Source organism: Agrilus planipennis, unplaced genomic scaffold, assembly GCF_000699045.2.
Source record: "Agrilus planipennis isolate EAB-ADULT unplaced genomic scaffold, Apla_2.0 scaffold251, whole genome shotgun sequence".
Lineage (NCBI taxonomy): Eukaryota > Metazoa > Arthropoda > Insecta > Coleoptera > Buprestidae > Agrilus > Agrilus planipennis.
The window spans coordinates 392131-403501 of record NW_020439110.1 but is presented as its reverse complement, the minus strand read 5'-3'; the positions used below and the strand labels follow the sequence as shown (position 1 = coordinate 403501).

The following is an 11371-nucleotide window of genomic DNA, read 5'->3' as shown; positions in this document are numbered from 1 at the left end:
CGATCTTTGTTCGGGCTTACATTTGATGTTGCTACTCCACCAGCTAATACCTATCCTAACAATACCAGATTTGTAAAGCATAAAATGTTTAGTATTCACTTTTATTTCTTATTTTCGAAAGAAGATTAGGTGGTGTAAATACGATAAAATGTTTGCTATGACATAGGCACACGCCGTAGTGTTTTTAGAAAAAATCTTGAAAGTTCCTTACCCAGTTGTTTACTTTCGAGTACATGCTTCTAACATCGCTAAATTTATTTTTAGCAACTCTGTTTAGTTTTATTGTCTCCTCAAGATCAATAAAATAAATCCTGAATACAGTGCATCCTCATTAAATTTCAGGTTATCTGTAGTGGGTAAATTTAATTCACTAATACATTACGAAATTCAAGATTGTATCGAAATCCTGAATGTTCCTTAATTCGCGCATCTGTATCTTTAGATACATGCTGTTTACTTTGTTAAAATTATTCTTAATGTTTTTCCAGTGTTTAGTTTCATTGTACTCCCAAATTCCCCATCCCTGCTATCAAAGGTTAAAAGCATTGGTCCTTAACTTCACAATTTTTTGCCATCATTAGGTGGATTGTGCATCATCATCATAAGACTGGTTGGACGCACACCTCCACTCAATTGGTTGGACACTCCACTATTATCCCTATCCTGAGCTAATCTTCGCATTTCCCTAAAACTGCAACCTGTTTTCTTCCTGTTTCTCCTTCTTATATGTCTCTGACTAGCCCTTTGTGCCTGAGAATGTGTCCTACCAACTTATCTCGCCTATGTCTTGTTGACTCATAGAATCCTCTGCTATTCTCCTATTCTCTCTAATATCTTTTCATTTCTGGCCTTCTCTATCTACGATATCCTCATCATTCGCCTGCAACACTACATTTCGAACGCTTCTAAATTTTTCTTCTTCAAGTTTCGCAATCGTACAGCACCGCGCTCCAAACATACACCTTTCTCAAATTTCTAAATAATCCGTTCGAGAGCATAGAAGTGATTTCTTTTTATTGTACGCGACTCGATCCTTCGCGATCATCTGCTACTCCTTCCATCCTTAGCTGACTTCCTAAATACCGAAAATCAGTCAGTTCTTCTAATTTTTGTTTCGCTACTTTTTCTTCCCTTTTGTTTTGCTTTTATTTATTTTCATACAATACTTTCTCTCTATCTATCTGTAACTCCTCCTTGCTAGTACATCTGCAAACTTTTTCGTCCTTTTCGTCGCGGGTAGATTGTGCGTAAAATGTAAAAATATTATTAATGTGATTGAAGATCCACAGATCAGAGAACAACAGTCCATTTTCTAATTGACGCACGTACGACTTGAACAAAATCGTCAAAACACTAGCTTATTTTCTGACGTGGCAGTACGAAAATAGATCCGATTTTCACAAACACCACAACGTAAATACATTCGCTGTTGGTCACTGTCATTTCGGCTTTATTTACGACGAATTTTCGAGCGATCTATGACGCGAACACACACCCATTTCAATCCCACCTCCTTCCACAGATAGCGCATCTTAAAAACTTGTCCCCTTCACTTCAGTAAACAGTCAGTTTTGCCATCCCGATATTTATTAATCGATATATCATACGGAACACTTGCCTTCCGAAAAGAGATTAACAGCATCATGTCTTGTGTGTTGTACTTGATGGTGACAGTGGTTTTTCTTGCAGTGATCACGAGAGTTCGGGGTTACTCATTCAAAACATGCGATTTAGAGGAGTGGTCCAGCTGTTCGAAGCCGCTCTCAGGAATAATGGATTCTGGCTTGACGTACTTCTCCAGCAAACCCGATCTGGACATGTTATGCCCGTAAGTATCTATCGCTATACTAAATGTACTAAGCTGCAGCTTCTTTGACGCGACAAAAACGTTGTGCTGCCTGCGACACACATCCAGTCCAGTAACATCCTCATATTTCCTTGTGTGACATGAGACCTTGCAAAAAATCCTTCAAGAATTTGCGTATTGCACGACCCGAATTAATGTTGGCTAGATGCCAAAATCGTTCACTCTGTTTAACTGCTGCTTATCTTGTCTTTGAATCCATGTCTCGTCTACACCTGCACCAACTCTAATAATTGTTTTATTTTCAAAACAAATTGGTAGCTGACTGATAAGTATGGTAAAAAAGAACCATTATCGACGTCAGTTTTTGGCAAATGTCTTTACTGCTGCAACGGGAACAATTGGGAAGAGCGTTTATTTTTTGAATTCAGTTAGTTAAAAATTCGTTCCAAAATAACATGATGGAACTCATTATTTTCGCTTAGCAGTTGGTTGCTCGAACATAAATTCCGATCAATGTTCAAAATTACCCGAGCTTCTCTCTCACTATTTCGTCGAAGATTTAGGAAATTTTATTAAGGAATACGAGAATTGCATAGAAAATTAGGCGACGGTTTTACTCTGAACTTTATTGATTTCTCACTTTTGCTTCGAACGCCGCCAACCCTCGTCCCCCGATAAGTTTTATTCTCAATTTACAAACTGACTCCGCTTCACCTAAATAATTCCTTAGCAATCTAAAAACTACGATAGGGATTTGTGATATCTCATTTTCGATGACAACCCTAGCAAATTTCCGGAAATGGATATCATAATTTTGGACAAGGATGCAAAAATTTTGTACGACCTTAAAATGGCTCGATCAGCATTTCAGGTCCGTTTAATGGTCTCATCCTTATCATGAACTTGAAGTAATGCGAATGTACGTAACGCTTTTGGATGCAGTCCCATTTGAATAAGTTCCAACAGCTTGTACAAATGATTGCGATGAAGACTATATTTAATTACCACATGCATAAAACCCCGGTCTAATTTATTCGCTTGGTGCGTAACAAATTTTTTAAACTGACGATATACTTGATGGAAAATAACCAAAAAGAACAACATAAATCCGTGTAATTTTTAATGCAATAAAATCAACACAAATTAAATAGGTAGTAATTCAAAATACAGGAACTCATGGGTCATTTCTAGGACAACTGGTGCAATTTTAAACGAAAAAAAAAAAAAAAAACAAAACGAAGACAAGCAGTGCATTGCACGAAATGGCAAAATATGAATTTTATTTATTTCCGACTTTGAGGTTAAAAACCAAGAGAAAAAAGAGAAATAATGTTCGCAATGAGAACGCGTTGGAGGGCTCTGGACCTCCTGTTCAACGAAACGGGGATGTAATACGTCATCATAATCCCGTCAGTCTTCCGGAAGATGGAATTTCATCAACAAAGCGTCACGTAACGTCCCAATTAGCAACAGAACATGCATCATGCATCTTGTTGACTGATATTAAAAGTAGGTACAGGGCGGCTTTAAACAAGCAAATCACATATTATGTGGATTGTACATACATGTTCAAAAATTCGACACCACCATACTTCCCATGCATATTTAGCGTAAAATAAAAGTCTAAAATTAATTATCATCAAGAACAGTAGTCTAAATAAAATGAATATTTAGTGAAATAATCATGAAAAGATGGAGATATGAGCCCGTTACTAACAAAACAGTTTTAACTTTGTGATTTTATTCGATACAAATGGAAATGAATCCACAGACAACAAAAAATGTAAAAAAAATCTTCGCTGTTAATTTTAATGAAACTTGAAAACGGAACCAACACATAGTAGAAAATTGAACATTGGAGAGAATGCTTTAGTTATGAATTGGATTATTAACGACTAAAGCTAAGTTAATACCAATTTTTTATGCTGCCCATTAAAAATGAGTTTTCAGGTTAGGTTCGGTTAAGTTAAGTTAGGTTATATAAAATATATCAATTTTTAATGTTGCACCCTAAAAATGAGTACCTATTGAGGTTAGTAGGTGTAGTACACAGGCAAATGTGCAAAACAAAGAAAATGTATCTGTAGAGGGACATTACAATAGAACACCCCGTGGATTAATTATATGCAGATGGGATGAGATTCGTGTGCATTAGCGTGGATATCAGCGGGTATGCCGCTAAAAACCGTCAACAGAGCCCTGTCACGAGAGAGTTTGGTATATGCGAGTGGCCACGCGGAAGTGTATGAAAGAGAGGGTGCGAGCGAGAAGGGGCGAGATCATCGGGCCGATTTCAATTATCGGATTTCCCGATGCCCATTATTGTGAAAGCCAAATCAACGATACGAGCAAATTATTTGCTTCGGTCCGGTTGGAGTTGTCACCCAAATTGCCGGTTTAGGCGTCATGGACGCCAGCTAGCCCTGTGCGTAGTTGTAGTCCACGTTCACGTTTCTGTCGCGTTGTCGTTGCCGCAATTTTGTCCAAGTAAATAATTTAAACGCTAATGAATACGTTGAAACGGTTTGTGACAGGATTTAGAGATAATAATCACGTCGCCGTCATCCTGATACAAAAACATTTATATAATGTCGATGTGCATACGTCAAAACGCCAAATTGCGGCAATTTTCGACAGAAATATAATCGAACGTAAAAATAAAACTACTTCGAATAAACGCTATTTTCATTAAATCAGTGGAGCTCTTCCTTCTTAATAAAAATGACGCCAAATTTGTCGTCCAAATCGTCCATCATAATATTTACTCAAATATGTGACCTGTTGACGATCGACGATGTTTTTATTATTTTGGCAGAAGAATGTGTTTATATATATTTTTTTTGTGTCAATAAACAAAAAAGCATTTCAATAAAGGGGAAAATTGACTCACCGGTGTAGATCTAAATGCGTATTAAGTAAATCGTTGGCAGATCCAAACAGCTTACCTGTAACAAAACAAAAAAGTAAAGTGGTAAATATTACTCTTAATTGATCATTAAGGTACTTATTATATTGTGTTTAGGAATACGGTAGGAAAAGACAACGCGAATTATGAAGACTACAGACAAAGAGTCTAATTTCTATATATATTAGTTGTTAATAATGCATATACTACTTTTCATTTCGTTGTCATATTTGACATATAAAAGTAAGTTAATGGATTTTTAATGTGTCAAGCAGTGTACAGTGGCGACCTTGAATTCATGGCGATCTCAACTATTTTATGAAAATTTCTGAGATTATTGTACATTATCTTGGCAGCACCCCAATAGTTGGAGCCAAGCTTTTACTTAATAGTTATGATGACACCCTATAACAGATCATGGCGGCGTTAATAGTGTTCAACGTTTCGTCTCCTATCACAAAAGAAAATCTTCAGGAACTTCACGTTTCGTGGCCTGTTCCAAAGGACATCTTTAGAAACTTTACGATTTATCAATGTAGCACCAGCGTTGGAAATTTTTGGAGCATCGACAATGTGAATTTCCTAAAGATCTCCAACGCTGGTGCTGAATTGTTAACGTCGTTGGAGATTCTGCATCGACAACGTAAAGTTCCTAAAGATCTGCAACACTGGTGCTGAATTGTCAATAACGTCTTTGGAGATCCTGCATCGACAACGTTAAGTTCCTTAAGATGTCCTTTATGAAGACGCGGTTAGAATTCGGAAATCAATTTTCTTCAGATGACAGCTGTGAAAGCCTTAATCAAATTCAACTTGATCTTGAAAAAAGAGTGGTCTACAAACGTCAAATTCTTCTCAATCGAAAAGGCTGTCAGCAAATTTTACACGCATAATAATATAGAATCGAATCTATAATAAGATTATAGAATTCCAATAAATGGTTTAGTGACAAAAAACTCAATACTTGGCGAAACAGTTTTATTGGCCTTATAGAAGTTGAAAGAACGTGTCATTCGATCGGAAAATATTAAAGTTAAAAGAGTTAACCGTCACAATTGTGGTTTTATTGAACGTCAAAAAGCCGCAAAATAATGGAAATTGATGCCTTTCGGTGCGACGTTGTTTACTACCGGCTTTAGTTTGAAATAAACCGCGGCGCGAATCGAAAAGCGAGCTTATGCCCGGTGAAAAATATTTCGCAAGAGAAACTTAATGTGCTGCCAAATGCGCGACAGTTTACCTATTTTTCCGGTGAAAATAAACAGAAATAACCAACGCTACCGAAAAGAAGTATCATCCCAAATAAAACGACTCACCCCTAAGTGATTTATCATTTTGGCACACAACAGCAAAAATGTAAAATTGTTAATATTAAATTTTATCACAACACCCCATCTACGTATAGAAAGTCATGAAATAAAACGTGATCGGCATCTGTATTATTGGTTGTCTTTTGGGTGATTAATTGTGTAAGATACACATGTTTAACCCATATTTGTCGAGTCTATCTGTGGGTAAATTATGACCTTATCGAAAGCTCTAGCTGTCTCATGTGACCATCATGTCCGTATATTCTGTGAGCCAATACGTTCCATTACGTACAATTAACCTGTCTACGTAGCAGCTGTTGCGAAGGTCACGAATAGGTATATGTGTTTCGACAGTTGACGCTTGCGGTAACGAAAGACGATAAGCTGGCGCGCCAACAGTTCTCAACCATTGACGGCTCGTTAACTGAGGTATTGTTTATGGATTCTTTTTACATCCCCTACGTTGTAGTGCTATCACGAAATGCACTGCACAGTGACTTTTAAATGTTCCGGAATACTGATTAGTGCATAATATATGAAAATTAATGTTAATTAAACACTTCTCAGAAAGGATCCAATGTCATCCAATGCATCGAAGTAATTTTGAAGAACAACACCCTGTGTACTCTTACATTAATTACGTCGTCCCCAGTGGAGTCATCTTCGTGTTTCATAAAAGCAACGGTAGATGGGTACAATTTTTTATCGCGGTCGTTAAAAAGGCAATGTTTGTTATAAAAAGAATGCAGACATTAAATTAAAAGGAAAAGTACGATAAATTCGTTATTAAATGCCATTTATGCAAATGAAAGCGAGAACTGAAAATAAAAACATGCAAGTACCGTACTTTCGTGATGTTTACACATTTCGTGACAAAATTACTGGCTAAAACGTAGTCATCATCATCATCTTCATAGGGTCGTCAGTTCTAAGACTGGTTGGGCAGGCCCGCCACCCTTTTCACACTATACTATGATTAAAGTATATTCAGTATATAGTTACATTAGTTTGACGGATCGTTAACCTTGTAGGTCGGTTGGTCGTGGTTGCTGTTGTCACCTCTCGTAAGTTAGTGGTCAGAACATTGGTGCGTAAAGCCAAAGGTCCCGGGTTCGATTCCCGGCGGGGGTGTGACAACAGCAACAATTTTTCCCTCACTAATTTGAGGTAGTGTGTAGTGGGTAAAAAATTCAAAAATGAATTTTCAGAATAATATTTCATATTAATCTAATCTAGGTCTACATTTACTTCTCCTGTTTCTCTTTCTAATATGTTTCTAACTGGCCTTTCATGCCCGAGAAGGTGTCCTACTTCACATTTCTAACCCTCTCTCTATCCACGTTATCCTCATCATTCGCATGTAACACCACTTTGGAACGCTTCTAACCTTTCTTTTCCGCCTTGACCACCGTCCACGTTTCGCACTCGTAAAGAGAAGTGCTCCAGACATTTCGAATTTCTAAATTAACCGTTCGCGAGCATAGAAGTGACTTCTTTTCGTTGCAGGCGACTCAAGAACATAGTATTATGTTGCATTTTTTCAGACTTGAATTTATTTATTCCTACTGTCATCCTGACTGTTGCGAGATTTGAAAAATGCTCCGAAAGCGAACTCTCGCACTAACAGAGTTTCGCACTGCGATTTACATTATGCTGTCATTCCATATTAGAATCTAGCACGTAATTTACATTTCCAGGTGCTTTACATATCTCCGCGTTCGCGTTTCACTCGTTTGAGTTCCATTTTTCACGTGATTTGTTTCAAAATCTTACTTTTCTAGACACGCTCTGCACTGCTCTAATATGCACGTTACCATTGAAATTTTTCAATTTTCAGTTAAATTAACTCCACTGTTATCGCGTTCGCCAATCGAAGCACTACTATCACGTAAGCGACATGATCGTATTTAAGAACATAAATACTGATAAGAATTTAAAATACGAAGACATCAAAAAGTTTTGAGTTGTTAATATTGTAAGAAGGCTTATGTTAAGATCTGTCCCACTAACATACATAACCTATACTTTTTCCCTAAAATAAGTTTCACCTGGATGTGCTAAGAAATGCGCCCCCTACAAACGCTTTACTTTTATAATACCTATCGGTCCTTTAAATATGAAAAGAAAGAAATCGTATTAATTTGGAGACTACAATAGTACATTACGTATCGAGGGAAGAAACAGGGTTATTTCAGACTTCATGTGAATTTCTACCCGAGCCGAAGGCGAGGGTGGCAAACATACAGTCTGAGAAAACCCTGTTTCTTCCCGAGGTACGCATGCTATTTTTTGTCATGTTTGTGCGGAAAGCTCGTCATTAAATTGATAGTTGGCGAAATAAGAGTAAATGATTTAGAGGTTAGAAAGACATTGTCATTGAACAACTGATTTCTGCGCATGCTCGTAAACTTCAGCGCATGCGCTCAAAAGACTAATTTAATTTCCTCCCGACTAAAACACGGCTTAAAAGAGGCCATTTCTTCCCTATTTCATAGCACGCAAAACGAGCTTTCCGCGCTAACATGACAAAAATAAATTTTCATTCCTCATTTTTATTAAAGACTGCATTACGTGTACGGTAGTTATGGCTGAATCCAATGCTCACTATGACCTAGCTGTGGATTTGCATTGCTTGGAAATCACAATAATAATTTTTTCATGTGTACGTACGTCGACAGACAGAAGGAAATAATCTCACAAAAACTCGAGCTTTCAATCACTTGATAGTTCTATACCGATAAATCCTTTTTGATTGAGTTATTAAGGAGTTAATTCTCTCGCAAGGGGGATGTTGATTCTCTTTGTCTTTGGTATAAACTGATAAGGACTCGGAAGGAAAGACGCCCCTGATTTTTACCAATCCTCAGTTATACCGAACAACAACCTACTTATAATTGTGATGCAGAAATTTTGTACTACTTCATCATCTTAGAAGTTAGAAATTTTGAATTGCTTCACCATCTTGGAAGATTTTACATTATTTTACGTTTTTCGACCTAATAATCGAAATTTAAATCAGGGGTCGGCAAATATTTTTAGGTGGTATCTGGATGTTTTTGAAAATTTTTATCGAGATCCAGAAGAAACATATTCCTTCCTTTAACAAGTGATAAGCTCTTAAAGCCCTTAAAGCTCAAACAAACTTTATTATATACAGTGATTTTGGAAGTCCAGTTTTGAACCACCCGCAGTCCGGATCTGGACCGCGGTTCGCAGTTATCGACCGTCGATCTAAATCATTGAATCATCCGCTGTATATATACAATTGATACAATTGCGTTATGTTATTTCAATTTCATGGAACTAGTAATTATTTAATGGGTTCTGCCCAAACAAATTTCGTTCTTTTCGTTCAACAAAATGAGATTTTAAATTAATTTGTTGGATTCCGCAAGCCGTCCATCAGCATATCTGGTGTAGCGTCTTAAGAGAGATAAGGCGATCCGGTTCGCGTTCGGTCGAAGTTTGTTAACTTTAGCAGTCAGTGTATATTTTGCGTGGCATCCGAAACTGCTGCCAATCCGCTACGTTTCCAGCAACGTGGATAAAGTGTTTTGCCTCGGATCAAGTAGGTTATTGTTTCAGCTGTGCGGTTTCGAATAAATGAACGCTGCTAGTAAAGCTTTACAAAAGCGAAGTCTAGTAGGTACTCTTAATGGAACACAACGGAATTTCATGTTCTCTTCGAAAAAGTGGAGCTTCCATTCGTGCAATAAAATTATGAGTAAATTGTACTCTGTGTAGGTACATTCTCGCGAAACCGTACACATGTAAAATAAATTGGAGTGTCTATTTACAATTCCAAAATAATTACATCATGTACAAAAGTATTTATTCATGACAATAACTGAAGCTGAACAGATGATGCTCTCTGTGTTTGTTGTAACAAAAGCGGCTTAAGGTACAACCAAGTTTATGTTAAAGCTTTGTGAAGGATAACAATTGTTGTAGCATGCATTTTGTTTTCGAGTGTCTCAAGGATTTTCGAAGAAAAATCGGAGAGATGCATGAAACAAGATGAAAAACAAAAAAAAAACTCACAATCAGCAACGAGATGGAATTTAAATTGGAAAAGTTATGGCGATTAATTCAGCATATATACATATTCACATGAGCAAATCCGAGGAATCTGAATTGAATAGAAATCCCACTGGTTTTTTTCATTCCTACACCATTAAAGCAGCTTTGGTATAAAAAACATGCAGGGATAAAAGGGTAAAATATTCTCTGTTGCTTGTTGCTGTATTTCTGAAGGATTATTATACAGTTTACACATACAACAGAATTTCCCGTATTTAACGTTTGTGTTTCCAATCTGACAGTTAATGATGAACTGATGCTGTCCTGGTTCGGCTCTAGAACTAACTAGAACATTCAGTTGGTGCTCAATGGTTTGCCGAATCTGTCAGACGTGGAACTCAATTTCGAAATCTCGTTCTCATGTCATTAGCACCCCGTATCGTTAGCGAGACTACACCTAACCTTAAAAGGTATAGCCTTATCCCACGTTTCCAACGTAGTACCACTAACAATGTCAGCCTCAATTGCCTACGAAACGTCTATACCTAACATTTCAATTTATTTACACCACTGTTCTTTAACTCGACTTATAATTCTACTAATTGAAAGTTCATAAACTTTGTCAAAAATTAATGAACTCACAAATACAGACAAACATCTACCAGATGTTTTACTTCGTCTCGCATTTTTCACTTTGAACCACTACTATCTAGCATTAAAAAACCTTTTAAACTTTTGGGTGTTTCATTCCCACCAGCTACCAATGCTGGTGGGCGGGCAGTCCCTCCAGACTTCACCTGAAGGTAGGGCGGAAAGCCCTCTTCAGCCTGCTTTCAGGAATCCTGGGGATGGGTGGGTGGTGGTTCGGGTGAGAAGGATGAGACGGACGAAATGAAGACAGAAGAGAATGAAAGATTATCTGTGGAATATTACTGCCCCACCATAACTGATCCAAGGAAATCACAGAAAAACTTGGACCAAGGCAGACGGACTTGGAATCTAACCGGCGTCCTCCCGAATGCTAAGCAATGGACTAAACCTCTCGGTCTATATATAGCATTTTAAAAAAAAATTTTTGGGTGTTTCATTCCCACCAACCAGTAATACTGGTGGGCGGGCAGTCCCTCCAGACTACACCTGAAGGTAGGGTGGAACGCCCTATTCAGTCTTCTTTCAGGAATCGTGGGAATGGGTGGGTGGTGGTTCGGGTGAGAAGGATGAGACGGACGAAATGAAGACAGAAGAGAATGAAAGATTATCTGTGGAATATTACTGCCCCAGCATTTACCTAGGTGATCCAAGGAAACCACAGAAAAACTTGGACCAAGG

The 11371-nt window shown here is 37.6% G+C and overlaps 1 protein-coding gene across 1 annotated transcript in view; it reads left to right on the top strand.

The window, feature by feature from the left end:
- Window positions 1–1188: 1188 nt before the first annotated feature.
- LOC108740451 overlaps window positions 1189–11371 on the top strand; it is a gene marked incomplete in the record, with an annotated part of 26266 nt that continues 16083 nt past the window's right edge. Inside the window, 1 exon segment of the mRNA XM_018474776.2 lies at window positions 1189–1828. Coding sequence (XP_018330278.1) covers window positions 1644–1828 — 185 coding nt within the window.